This window comes from Corvus moneduloides, chromosome 1 (assembly GCF_009650955.1).
Source record: "Corvus moneduloides isolate bCorMon1 chromosome 1, bCorMon1.pri, whole genome shotgun sequence".
In the NCBI taxonomy this organism is placed as follows: Eukaryota; Metazoa; Chordata; class Aves; order Passeriformes; family Corvidae; genus Corvus; species Corvus moneduloides.
In genome coordinates, this window is record NC_045476.1 from 19,122,580 (window position 1) to 19,136,907 (window position 14,328).

A 14,328-nucleotide genomic window follows, 5' to 3' on the forward strand; every position below is an offset into this window, starting at 1 on the left:
GAAACCACAAGGATGCTACTCTTCTCCCTTTGATCCAGAAAACAGAGATAAGTATGTAAAACCAGAATGAGCTTAGTATGTAACATCGGCCTTTAGGTATGTGCTGCCTGTTGTGCAGCTTGTCCCTCCAAGGCAGGAGTATCTAAAGGAATATTATGGGGAGGAATCCTTCATGGAAATCACGCAGAGTGAAAAGCGAAAGAGGCTGAAGTAAGCAGGGGTCTCTTCACAGGACCAGGGAGGGATTGTGGAAATCATTGGATTCTCAGGTTGGAAGTACCACGGAAGAAGGAGTGAACTGCTGGAGCTGGATGTGGTGGGAGTAGTTGGAGTCATTCCTTGAGGGTCCTGGAGCAAAGCAAGGCCTTGGGCTCCCTGCAGCTCTCCCTGGTGGCAAGAGCTCTCAGGATAACCCTGAAACACTGGGGGACAGTGAGGTGGGAAGCTCTGAGCAGTGTCAGGAAACAAAGTTTTTGTCTTCCATCTATAACAATTTATTATTAAAACCTCACAAAGAAAAAAGTGGAAATACTGTAACTTTTTATGTACTGTAGTGTTTGTAAATTAGCTTGTCTCTATGAAGAACTCTGGATGATTTTAATATGCAGGGTGTCACCACCTATAGATCTGCCAAAAGAGATCAGTTGTGGAAAAAAAAAAAAAATTTTGTATTCCAGTTGTAAGCAATAGATATCTAAAGACTACCAAATGAAATGATAAGCAGGGAGGACTGTTAATGTGCTTCCAACTGAAATAACCTTGAAAAGTAAATTTAGTACTGTTGCTTTTCATAATGTAGAAAGAAAGTCAGTAAGTTTCTTGAAATACCAGGAAGCAGTATAACTTACCAACTCAGTTATAACCAGTAATTGAACAAATTATTAAATGCCTGTACTTCAGTATTTTTGATTTTGCTTAGCTCTGATGCATTGCCAAATTCTGTGTTTTGCAATGGATCTCTGTTACTGGTGAGAACTGAAGAGCTCTGCGATTCAGTACAATAAATGCACTGTTGTTATGGCAGTAATGGGTCTGGTAAATAGATCTCGAAAGATCTGTGCTGTATTTCTGACTTGACACAGTCTGCTAGGTTGGAATTCTCTGGCCTTCGCTTTCTTGGGCCGACAATGAGAGCCCAATGGAGACAATGAAGCTCATCTGTGAGGTACTTTCAGATCTGCTTATGTGAGATGAGATTGCTTGATTGCTGCGTGAAGCAGTGCTCCTAGGAAAAGCACTGGTGATTGCAAATGTCACTTGTTCTGTGAATCTTGATTCAGCCTTGCTGATGTCTTAATGAGATGAATACCTTTAGCCAAGATTACTTTCGGAAAGGATTCTGATGGGGAGGGAAGAGGAAATTGGTACAATGGAAATTTGTCAGGTGCGGACAGGTAACCCCAGAGTGTTATGTAGATGTAGCTGTTGTATGTTAGATTGCTCAAATAATGTATTTTGGGTGGTAAGTTTAGCTTAGGCTTTTTTGACCAGTTTATGTGCTTTAGGCTAACTTGTACGGACCTGTCTATTTAGGCTGTTGACTGTGACCTGTCTACCCTGCCTGTTGGAATTTTCATAAACCACAGTGTTTCATGAGAAGTTTAGAAAACAAATGGATTTACAACTTCACTTATTTATCCTTTTAATCTTCTGATTCTTTATCTTTCTGTCTTCCTTGACCAGACGAAATACTCCTTACAAAACCCTGGAGCCAGTCAAACCGCCAACAGTCCCGAATGATTACATGACCAGCCCTGCCAGGCTGGGCAGCCAGCACAGTCCAGGAAGGACAGCTTCCTTGAATCAGAGACCACGAACACACAGGTAGGGTGTTTTCCCACAGTAAGTCTTCCCTGCCTGGCAAGCCTGATGTTTACTAAAGTCACAGAAAAGCCTCGAAGCTTTGTGCCTCTCAGCTTTTTGTTGACAGGCAAAAAGGTGAGTTATTTTACCACTGCATCAACAGAATTTTACTGTATTGCTGACTTCCCTAACATGAAGAAGTGCCTTAATATTCAATATTCTGAGTGGAGCTTTAAAAAAATTTTTTTTTCTTGAATTGCAAGGCTAAATGTTTCTCTGAGTCTCTTGAGTGAGTTCATTTTTTTCCAATTTGATTTCTATTGGCTTCAAACTGCAAGGAAAAAACAGATGAAAGAATTCAATGTAGTTAGAAGTAAAAGGTTAGCTTGTTTTTTAGAGAGCTTCTTTCTTAATATTTTTCTTTTTTTAAAAACTCCCAGTAGGCAGTTAAACATGGTAGGTCACTAGCAGGGACTGAGAGAGTATTTTAGACACAGTTGGTGATGAAATACTGTCAGAATTAAATAACTGCTAAATGTCTCTGCATCGAGGATCTTGTTAGTCTGTTTAGCTGGCTACTGTGAATGCTCCTTACTCCTGTCTCACAAGATCTTCTTTTATGTAGGCTGCAGTTAGAAATTCAGCTGCAACCATGGTGACAAGATCAAGGTCTTCAGCAGGCAGAACACTAATTTTGAAGGAATTATCTTGGCTTCCATTTCAGATCACCGATTTTCTTTTTTGTGACGTTATTTTCTAAAGAGATATTTGAATGATTTGCACTTGACTCTTGACTGATTTGTAGCTATCCAGGAATGGCAAATAAACTAGAACTTCACTGAGTACTCTTAATTAACATGGATGAATTAAAGTGAAGTTTTGGCTTCACAACATCTTGTCTGCTTAGTTTCCTTTACATTATCCATTTAATGTATATAAATTCAAGACTTGGACTAAGGAGTGCTCTTAGATAAGAATAAGGACAGATTCTACCTCAATTTTGAGTCTTTTTCAGCTTCCTCAAAGAAAATAAGTGTCACGGTCTCTGAAGGCATGTGTAGAAATGTTATCCAGTAGTTCACTATGTTTTGCATTGCTGGCCTCTGATTTGTATATCATATAACAGTAGTTAGACAAATTTTGAGCTGGCTGTGTTGTTAACTTTCAGACTGTCTTTGAAACAAACTTCTTATACACAAAAGGTGTGTGCATGGATAGTGGGGAGCGTTAGAGATACAGAAAATTAAGCACACCCCACCCCAGCTGATTTATCATGTCCATTCTCAGTTAAAAACTTAGCAATCTAAACTTTTGCTCTGAGTAGAGGAAATGTTCCTTCAGCTGGCAGCATAATTAATCTTAAATAATTATTTAGAGTTTAGCCATGAAGTGTTCCAGCGCCAGCATACTACTTTCAATTATTACAAGGCCCCTGAACTACTTCTGCAGTTGTTACTCCATTGCCTAGAACTTGCATGGTTGATTACCTTTTTATTTTTTGAAGCATTTAATTGCACATTTTATTAATAGTGATGTTTATCAGCTTAGTTAATTCCATTTGTTAGGGGTGTAATGCATCCAGACTTGATTATCTGTATGCAATTATAGGTAAAGACAGAGGCACTTAACAGGGAGTTTTTCAGCAGTCTGTAATTGAGTTAGGCTATCAGAGCTCACACAAGAAGTGTGACTGTTGATACGCTTTTGTAGGCCATGCTGTGCTAATAGTTGTGTTTTTCTTTGTAGTGGCAGTAGTGGAGGAAGTGGCAGTCGAGAGAACAGTGGAAGCAGCAGTATTGGCATTCCCATTGCCGTGCCTACACCTTCACCGCCAACCATTGGGCCAGGTATGTGGGACTCCTCCCATGCTAACTTAAGGCTGCTTGTTACTTTCTTGTGTTTGCAGAGCAACTTTGACTAAACACAATGGGGTAGAAACTGTTCTGAAGCACAGTCCTACTCAGGAAGTCATTTATGAGTTCTGAGTGATGTCTAAAGTTTTAATTCTTTACCAAGAGTAGTTGCAGGACAATCAGTTACTGAATAATGGATGGTTAAAACACCTTTGCTGGTCCATGTTTTTACAAGACAATCAAAGGTGTACAGGGGGAGTAAAAGACAAATGTATCCTTTTAAAGCTTAACTGTAATTTTAAATGCGTGTCTACAATTTGGCATTTCTGGATGCCCTGAGAGCAGCAGCAAGTATGTACATGTTTAATGGGAAACGTTGGCTTCTGAAATACCCTGCTAACTTTGCCATCCGCGGTGAAGGAACCACGCAGGATCTCTCAGCGCTGGAGGCACACTCCCTTGTGTTTAAGAATGGTGAATGGTGAGATTGAGTAGCGTCCTTTTTTATTATAAACTGGCAGGATTATAATCTTAGTAATAAACCATCTCAGTCATTTATTTTACTGTGTGTTTTGCAAGCCCACAAGGCATAAGAAAATAGTGGAGTTTTAGTGTAACGTAATTTTGTTATTGCAGAGATTTCTCTGTTTCTTGGATGACAAGTCTTCGCTTCCTTATACACATGTAGGCTTTCCTTTCCCAGGTGTTTTTGGTCCTGCAGTGGTACAAATAGGCATGAAATTTTAGTGTCATCTGGCATCCCGTAAAAGTCAATGGGAATAGAGATTGGCGGGTACAGAACCCTGGATAGGATCAGGGTCTGAATTTGTAGTAGTTAACTGAAGTTGAATTTTCATATTTGTTTGGGAAGCCTATCAAGTGCCTGTACTTTCTTTTTTTTTACTTTTAATAATATGGCCTAATTGGGAATATAAACTATTTTATTAGCACACATTTCTGTTCCTCCTGGAGCCCCGCCAGCACCACCACTGCCTCCACCTCTCCCGATGGGCAGTCTGATAGGTGAGATTTGTCAATGCTGAAGTGATTGCAGTCATTCTGCATAATCAATAATCATGTCTTCCTAATGAACTTAGTGAGGGTGATTTTTCTTCTATAGTGGGACCTACGTGATTTTATTATAAAAATCAATTTTGGGGGTTTTTTTTTGGTTTTTTTTTTTTTTTTTTTTCAACAAATCTAATCTCCACTAATTTCCTGTGGTTAAAGCCTCTGAAGCTAAATGCATTAGGTATGAGAAAAAGGCTGCTAGTTGCTTAAAATCTGCTCCAAATTAAGCTAGGATCCAATTAATCTGATCTATAAGATCTCAGAATCAGCTTGAATATTGGTATTAGGCTGTGTGACTCCTGCAACAGAAACTAAGTCACAGCAGTTGCACTCTAGCTTAGAAATGGTAGCTTATGTGTAGGGTGATGTGTGTGTTCTATTCTGTGGGTATAAGGTGACTGGAAGGCCCAAGTGTCTGTCACAGTGGCTTGGCTTTGATTCCATAATGCTGCAGGCAGGTGTCAAACTGGAAGACTTGAGGATATGAACTAACAGTTCTTGAGAAATTGCTTCAAGCATTATGTACAGCAGTTAGGGTGGGTTCTAAAAGTAGTACTTTTCAAAATAGACAGGAAAAAGTACCCCACCCATTCCTGTCACAGGCTGATGACAAAAGTAATTGATTGAGTTATGAAACTAGCTTTGGAGGCTTTGACCCACATAACCCTTTGCACTCTCCTTTACTGAAATGTTAAGTGAAAGTGACTTTGGATAGCATTGCCGAACTGCAAACTTCTGACTGCTTGCTGTTTGTGTATTATATAATTATATGATACATGTATATAAAAGCACAAAACATTTTATTGCAAACCAGTTTTTGCATTTAAGAATTGCATTGATTCAAGTGACTGCAACATGTGAGATTCATTAGTTTGCAAGGTGTGATTTTCAGTCAGAGGTTAATCTGAAAGAGAACTTAAACTGTTTTGTTAACCTTGAAGTATGTGCAGCAGGTAGGTGGAAAGTAAATATGGGCATTTATAATGAAAAATGAATGACATCTTTTTCTGTCAGCTGGCATTGGTGATTCTGATTTGTTAGTGCAAATTCCATCAATATAAAAGCACAACCAGCAAATATGATTGATAAATGTGCCAAGTGTCTGAAGCTCATGACATTTGTTTCACTGTTTTGTTGTTGTATGTTAGATTGGAAGCAAGTTCGGGTTTGCAATGGAAATCATTTGTTTTGAGCAGAACATGGATTTTTTTTCTGTCTGCTTTTTAATAAAGGGTATTACTGCATGTAGTATGATTGGGATATATTTAAGAGTTGGAAGGTTGGATTCAATTTTCCAGTCCAATCCAGTCTCCCAAAGTACTCTCAGAATTTCTCAATGCCCTTTATATGAGTGTTGGTTTATGTCCTGTGTGTTTTTTCTCATTATTGATTGTAACAGGGATGTTTGTTTTTCTGTTAATCGCCTGTTACTGACCTTAAATTATTGGAGAACTGTAATCAAGTATTTCCCATGTTCTGGACTTTTTCTGTTTTCTGCATTCTATCCCAAGTAATGCTCTGCTTAAGTCTTTTCCTTGGTTCCTCTGGCTAATGCTTTTCAGCTGCTCCTGGTTCAGCTCCTGGTTCCCAGTATGGCACAATGACCAGGCAAATCTCGCGACACAACTCTACCACTTCTTCAGCATCTTCTGGTGGATACAGACGGAATCCTTCTGTGACTGCCCCATTTTCTGCTCAACCTCATGTTAATGGCGGGCCTCTTTATTCTCAAAATTCAAGTAAGCTGCTGAGCTCTGAAATCACAAACTGTTTTGAGCAAAATGATTGTAAAAGCATGCATGGCATTTTAATTCATTTATGAAAAGCATCAATGAGATTACTGCTTTCTTTCCTGAAATAGAAGGAAAAACAAACAAGAAAAACCATACTGGAATTGTACAGTGATTGCACTATATGCAATTATACTGTTTTCCTTTCTGACTTGTTTGCTGTTACTCGTGACAAGAAATTATTAGGATTGCCTGTCTAATTATGGGCACATTATACTTGGCATTTCAGGTGTGCTTGGAGAACAAAAAGTAAACCCAGGGTTTTTTTGCAGGAGACCTAATATGACTGTAGTACAGCCCCTCACTATTTGGATAGTGGCAAAAGAATACTGTCTGAGCACAATGCTCATGTTCCTGTCACACAGTTCCTCTCTGTCTCTCTTAAATCCTTTCCTGATTCCAAGTTTCTCCTTTGTTCTTAGCTTTAAGCTTGACTGTTAAAGAGCTCAGTCTCTCTCTCTTTTAGCAGACAACTTCTCTGTGCTTTCACACTAGTAGGAGTATAGAAGGAGATGAATGAGGGAAGGGATGGATGCCATGGGCAAGTGAGCAGATTTTAGTCAGCAGCCTCCTGCCTGCCTGCCCCAAAAAGGGCAATCAAGGTTCACTGCAGAAAGATCTGCAAAATAAGGATTTTGGCTGCTGGTAGAAAGCTCTATCAGGAAACTCCTTCCTTGCCATTTCCATAAATTTTGATCAAATACACATTGTGGAGTGGTAGCTGTATAATGTTTTTTCTTGGTAGTGTTCAGAATGCCAGCCGTTTAAACTTCAGAGGAATATTTCTTTTGAAAAGAAATGTTGATGTTTGGATTCAAGATTTCTTTGGTCCAGTGTCTGCTGTTGTGTACTTACTCTTAAGAAAAGAATGCTTTTAAAATATTTGAGACACTGAAGTGAAGAGTTTTCTGAGTAGTTTAGAAGTATTACATTTGTCAGAAAGCATTTTTATATGCAGACACAGTATCTATCTTCTCTTTTTTTCCAAACCTGATTTTCCTCCTACTCTTGCTCACCCATACTAGCATTTCATTTTCCTCCACATTCTTATTTCTCCAAATTAATTCACCATAACAACAGAAACTCCCTCCTGCTTGAACAGTTGCGTTCCATTAAATAAACAGGATTTTACTTCTGGGAATTGTTCAGTTGTCTTAAATACTGTGCACACCACTGTTTCTGAACGTTTACATTTGTCCAAAGCAATTTTTTGCTCAAATGCAGGTGCTGTTTTCTTAATCTAGCCTCTCTGGTGTTTTCAAAATACTGATGGTCAACATTTTTTAAACAGTATTTTGATGGGTGTGTTTTGCTACTTGAAACTTTTTTCCTCTGTTTCTGTAACTGGTGATTATTTTTTTAGTGCTACTGTCTTGACATTATTCCCAGGTCCCATGTTTCCTTAAGGTTTTACTTTTCATGCTAACAAATACTCTGGTTTTTCTTAGATGTTTACTTCAGTTTTGTGAGACACTGTTTGTTCTCCTGCTTTTATTGATCATTTATCCCATACAGTTTATTTGATTATTGGTTTTGTAATGAACGAAATGCTTCATTTTAATTCATTGAACATTAATCTTAGTTACAGCTTTATTTAAAACTGTTGCTTACTTGGAAGTACAGAACCTCTTTCAAATTTGGTTCCAACTGGATTATCCTGCTGAATTCCCACCTTCACAGGAATTTCTCTGCTCCAGTGCAAGAGAAGTTCCACTGAGAAAGGGACGGTATAAACAAATGAGTTGATGTTTTGTTGAGTTTCTGGGTGGGGTTTTGTTTTATGCTTTTCATTCCTAGTGCTTAAGGGAGAATGGTCCTGCCAGAGCCGATAGTTTGAACGGCTTGCCCTACTGCTCCCATTCCTCTTCCCTACCTGTGCAGGGAAGAGTTGAACATCTGGGCTGTCAGCCCAGTGTCTCTGAGCACAGGCTTGTCACATGTCTCATCACTCGCCAGATAGGCACATACTTCAGAGAAGATGAGCTTCCAAGTGCTTCCTGAGGAGCTCTGTGCACTCGTGTAACCATTTGGAGCTGCAGAAGCCTTTACCAGCCTTTTAGGTTGCTGAGTGCCCTCTCACCACAGAAGACATAGCTGTTTTTTCTACCAGCAATCAACAAGGCCCCTTTTTCTGAGAAAAACAAAAATGCAGTGAGCTAGCCCACTGCCCCTGTCCCAGCAGAGCACTATGATGGGAGGTGCTCTCTGTGTCAGTGTGAAGTATTGATGCTGGAACATTGTACCCCTTGCAAAAGTGTTGCCTTGTGTCAGTGCTGCTTTGCTGCACTTGATGCAGCGCTCCACTTTCATTTTAGAGAAGGAGTCCAGAATCCTGCGAAACATCACCTCTACTCCTAGTAGCTCACTTTGAAAAGCTAACTACTAAATTGAGTAATCCTTGTTTAGCAGCAAGACAAAAGCTCAATTTTATGTGCTCCCCAGGTGAAGCACACAAAATGTGTGACAGAGCAAGAACCTTCACACGCACCCTGTGAGCTTCCAGACACGCAGCCTGCGCTCGGCTGTTACCTGGCTAAACACGGGCATGCTTTGCTTTTGATCCTCCATTGGCTAACCACGAATTCAGCCTTGTTGGAAACACAAGCTTGAAGAAGGTTCTTGTGTGTGTGTGTTCTTGTTGTTCTTTACATACTTTGTTTTGTGGTCCTCGTTACTGACGGCTGCTTTTGTTTGTTCCCTTTTTTTTTTTTCCTTTGTCCATTGACTTTCCCAATATGGTGTGTGTGTTGCTACCAGTTTCTATTGCTCCACCCCCTCCCCCTATGCCTCAGTTGACTCCACAGATACCTCTCACAGGCTTCGTGGCCAGGGTGCAGGAAAACAGTAAGTTTGGACAAGCTGAGCTGTTAAAGGGTAGAGCCTACTCTCTTCTAGCATGCATGGCTGGCAAGTCAGACTCTACTTTGTTTCCTTTTCCAGAAGCTAATACCATCTTGCATTCTAGTGTCAATATGCTATTGGAGCTGAAGGGCACACTCTTCAATTTTTTATAACACGTGCATGATTATTACTGACCCATTCAAGTTCTGAACTGCAAATTTATTGCAGAAGTACAGTGTGAAATGTGGCATATGTTTGGTGTGAGTATAAAATTCCATTTTAATTGAAAACACTGATTTCATGTTGAATCACCCTGCCTTTTTCACTAGGGATAATTGATTAGTTTTTATTAGAAAGGCTTATATAGACTGTCAGAATGTGTAATGTGTAACCATTGATTCCAGTACTGTAGCATTTTTCAGGAAGCGGTACAGTCAATTGAGTATGTGCAGTCTTAAGATCTAATGCATTACAAAGGAGCTTGTAAGGCATCTCTCCTCAGCAGCTTTCATTCTCCATTTCTTTGTGCTCTCTAGCCCTATTTCCCTGCTGAGCTTCTTGCAGCATAGCTCTGCTTGTTAGGTTTGTGAGAGGTGTTCCCTAGCTGTGACCTGTGCTGCAGAGTGTTTATACTGGTAACTCTGCTTTCACCATTACTGCTTGATTCCTTTCAGGTGAGTGTTACTGTCTCAAGTGCCAGTGCAGGTGCAAAGTCCTGTTCCTGATCTGGGGATATCTTTTCTGTAGGAGTTTGTTGCCATTCTGTAAACAACAGACTAAATACGATGTAGATAAGGTGTGAAGTAAGCAAAAAATGTTTTTAAAGTGTTTGGGAGCCATTTTGAGGTTTGCTAGGATCTCAGGGGCTGCTATTACTACACAGTTAGCTATATAGCTGCAGCATCCATTTAAGGACCCCAGGTCTGAGTAGTGCTGCTGTTCTGCTTCCCATTAGAGCTTTTAAGGTGTTGTGTTCTGAGCACTCCCCATGAGATTGGAGGCATCTCTCTGGTTCTCATTCAAAAAGAAGGTAATTTGGTGCTGTGCTAGGTAAACAGTAAGAATCATGTTGATGCAGAATAATGTGCCACAAAATTGTGTTAAAAACCTTTCCAAAATACAAAGTGTAGAGGTAAACCTGCTGAAGATGAAGGTTACAGAATGTCTTCGCTTGCAGATAAACTTGAGAAAATTGACACCTGCTTCTGAATTGTTCCAAATATTGTCCTCCTGGAGATAACACAGCCCTGGGGAGAGTGGAGGTGAAAGGGACAGACTGACTTGTGCGTGCAACAGCAAAATGCAAGCTGACTTGTGAATGAAATTGCAGCAAAATAGCTGAAGCTTGAAATCTGGTCATAGGAATTGTTCTTTATTTCCTTAATAGTTCCTTGGGTTGGAAAGTTGTATAACAAGTATGGCTCGGAGCTGTGGCTGCCTTGTTCCGGAGGCAGGGGTGCGTGTGGCAGCCTGTGCATATGCTCAGCAAAGCTGCCTGTAGAGGCTGGTGTTGAGTTTGGCATTGTGTGCTAGACTTTCATCAGCCTCGTTTTCTGCAAGAAGTCTCTGGTGTTAGGTGACACATGGGTAGACTTGTCTTCCTCATCACAGAGATCTGTGAGTTTGGAAAGCAACATCCTCTGCTTGTGGACTTCTTTCAGAGGGCAAGGAGAAAGGGCTTAGAAACTGTGCAACACCTTTTCTGTTTCTCCTGCATCCACATTGTGGGCATCTCCTTCAGAGAGGTTTTCCAGTGTGTGTGGTGCTCAGGGACAGATGATTTGATATAAGTTGCTGTACTCCCACACCTAGTCTTTTCAAAAAGGAGTCTGCTGGTCCCCATTTAAAGAATAAGGATGGGAATATATACAAGAGAAGGTCTCAGTTTGGAACTATGTAAATACTCATCCTTTTACCCTTTCATTTAGTATGGCTTTTTGTATGCTTTTTTTCCCCTCCCCTAGGATAAGTGATGTTGTCCTAGAGTCTGGCTAAGTTCAGAACCAGGAAAAGTCTGGGTTAAAGTCCAAGAGGCAAGGAGATACTTCCTCCAAGTGGAGTGGCACTTGTCTAATTTTCTGTTCCATTCTCTCCTTGTTTAAATGTGAAGTTGAATTGTTTTAAATGTTTCCCATAAAGCTTGCAGTTCCTGCATCTCAGAGTATGTGTTGGTGTTTTCACACTCGCATTTTCTGCCCTCTTTCCTTCTTTTCAAATCTGCAGCTTCATTGTTAAATAAATGTAACTTTTTTTTTGCATTTTTAATTTTTTAAAAAATTTCATAAGGTAAGGATTTCTCAAGATCTCAAATGATTGTTATTTCAACACTTTTTTTTTTTTCCTGGCTGCAGACAGAAATTAAAGGGAGATACACATTTTGTGGAAGATGTTCTGAAACTGCAGCACAAAACCAGTCCATTCATAAACGGTGTTGTCATGTGTCTGTGGTGGATTAATGAAGCCTGTCTGTGAGTGCTATTCAGTAACGGGCAGGACGTAGCATTCACGCTGCCAAAGACTTTGTTAGTCTGTCTCCAAGTGACATAAATGGGCTTCTGTATGGGAGAGGAATCACTAATACAGTGGCAGCCAGTCTTATTGATGGAGAGAGCTGTGGGGTGTTCAGCTCAGCTGGTCAAGTTGAAGAGGAACTGGGCTTGCAGGTGAAGAATTGGCCCTTCAGGGGAAGGGAGCGGGCTGGATGCACCGGCTGAGGCAGCCCCTGCCCCAGCAGCTTCTGCCCCCTTTTGCCCCTGGCAGCAGGTGCCAGACCTGTCCCAGTGCAGCCAGTCTGACCCAGACAGGACATAGGAGCAGTGCCCAAGCCCCTTGTCAGGGACATGTGGCTGAAGAGCAAAGGTTAAGTCACTGCTAGAGTAGTGACCAGCCAAAAGTAAAAGGCGTTCAAGCAAACAAAACCCCTATTTCTAATCTCCAGTGCCATTGTAACTATCAGCAGTTAAAGCTTCACTCAGTGCAATGTTTTTTTTCTCTGTTGCTTGGCTTTCTTTTCAAAATTTGTGTGCTGGAGCTGCACATTCTGGGGCCTGATGCCTCATTACATCAAACCCTGCCTAGACCAGTGGTTTTCAGCCTATGTTTTCAGTGTGCAGAATCCCAGATCTCTTGAAAATGAATCTGTATTGCTGTGTAACAAAGTTGATGTTAGTAACAGTAGCTTCCTTTCAGTTGACTTGTGGCTTCATAGGGTTTACACCTAGGTCCATGTGTAATGGAGCACATCTCCCTAGGAATAGGATAGAGTGACTTGATGTCTTGCATCTGAGTGTGCCATCTCTGTATTTTGCTGCCGGCTGCTGTGAATGTTACTGGAAACTAATTTAATGAACTGATTTAAAAAGTGATTTGTACCATAATGCCTTTCTCTTTTTCCCTTTCCCAAAGCAACTTGTAATTGTTCTGATTGGATAATCTCAGGGCAGAGATTTGACATTTTGGATTATACGTTTAATTCCTTGAGCACTTTCTCCCTAAGAGCAGCAGCTGCCTGTTGTAGTTTTCCATTTATTATTTGAATCCTGAATGTGTGCACACACACAAGTTAGTCTGCAAGATAAGAATCTGTACAAAGCTTTTCTTCTGCAGAAGGATTACTTGGCTTCCTCTTACCTGGTTAAATTTTAAAAAAGGGAAGAGACTAGTATTTATGATCCACACCAGATCTTTTTGTTCCCTAATGCTAGCTCTGAGAGAGAAGGAATTCAAGGAAGCAGTGCTCAGAAGTAAATTAAAGTGACTGTTACAGACAAAGGATTTATTAAAAACCAATCAAGCTGCTGGCCTAGTCAGAGGCCTGTTGCTGCCTGGCTCAGAGGGTGCCACTCGGAGTCCTCCATAGCTAACGCTGCAGCGCATGGACATTGGAGCAGGAAGCTTTCCTCTCTGCTGATGTTCAGCTTATGCCCCGCAGCATGTGCTTTGACTCTAGTAGCATTTATACATAGATTTGACCACTAATAACAAATATAGTTGTGTGTTTTAGTTGTTAATACAAAGCCTCTGTTTCTAATCAGTGCATGGTATTATAGTGCATGCTGTGTGTGTCCCCCCGCCCCCAGCCCTTTTATTTACAGTGTACAGCCTCAGGTTTGTTTGCATCTCCACCCTGTCTTGATTTAAGAAAAAACAATAATCTCCAAATGTTTCTAGTTGCTGATAGCCCGACTCCTCCCCCGCCGCCGCCTCCCGATGAGATGCCAATGTTTGATGACTCTCCTCCTCCTCCACCCCCACCCCCTGTGGATTATGAGGATGAGGAGGCTGCTGTTGTGCAGTACAGCGATCCCTATGCAGATGGAGATCCTGCTTGGGCACCTAAAAACTATATAGAGAAAGGTAAGAGAAGCGTTGCTGCTGTGTTAGTGCAGTATCAGAGGATTAATGGTACCTGAAGGGAATGAAGCACTTCGTGTGGGTCTGATGAAAACAGTCATTGTCCTTCCTAAGTCAGAATTCAAACTGTGCTTTCCTTGGTTTGTGGCCACACCTAATGTGGTAAGACATAATCCTTCTTTGGACAAATTATAAAATACCTTCAAGCATTCTAGCATGGATGAAAAAGAAAGCTTCTTCACGAGAAGCAGATGTAAATTGGATGGCTTTCATCTTTGATGAGTTGGACCGTCTGTACCTACCTTAGGATTGCTGGGCAGCCATCTACAAACTGCTGCAAAATGGGCAGAAATTCCAAGCTGCATTTATCCCATCAAACTATACTACTAGAGTGGATTACTAGATTTTGAACTATAAAATGCGTTGAGGTCTCCTTGGAGATTTATCAGTGACTCCAGATTAGCAGACTGTGAACTGTGCTTAGGTATGAACTCACGTAGTAAACATCTCTTCCCATGAGTAATGGAGAAACAAATTTCCTGCCTGTGGAGTTGCCTGTGTTGTGGCACTGACCATTTTGTCAGCAATAGTGATGCCAGTTTTCTCATGAAAAGTTT

The 14,328-nt window shown here is 40.7% G+C and overlaps 1 protein-coding gene across 12 annotated transcripts in view; it reads left to right on the plus strand.

The window, feature by feature from the left end:
• Nucleotides 1-14,328, plus strand: part of ABI1 (abl interactor 1) — a 78,241-nt gene that overhangs the window by 61,860 nt on the left and 2,053 nt on the right. For 2 of the 12 annotated variants that reach the window (XM_032111627.1, XM_032111546.1), the window contains 6 exons: nucleotides 1,684-1,824; nucleotides 3,550-3,650; nucleotides 4,605-4,679; nucleotides 6,290-6,466; nucleotides 9,275-9,361; nucleotides 13,529-13,714. In XM_032111627.1, coding sequence (XP_031967518.1) covers nucleotides 1,684-1,824; nucleotides 3,550-3,650; nucleotides 4,605-4,679; nucleotides 6,290-6,466; nucleotides 9,275-9,361; nucleotides 13,529-13,714 — 767 coding nt within the window. The remainder of the gene's footprint in view (nucleotides 1-1,683; nucleotides 1,825-3,549; nucleotides 3,651-4,604; nucleotides 4,680-6,289; nucleotides 6,467-9,274; nucleotides 9,362-13,528; nucleotides 13,715-14,328) is intronic. The other 10 variants (XM_032111894.1, XM_032111714.1, XM_032111978.1 and 7 more) reach the window with 7 other exon arrangements.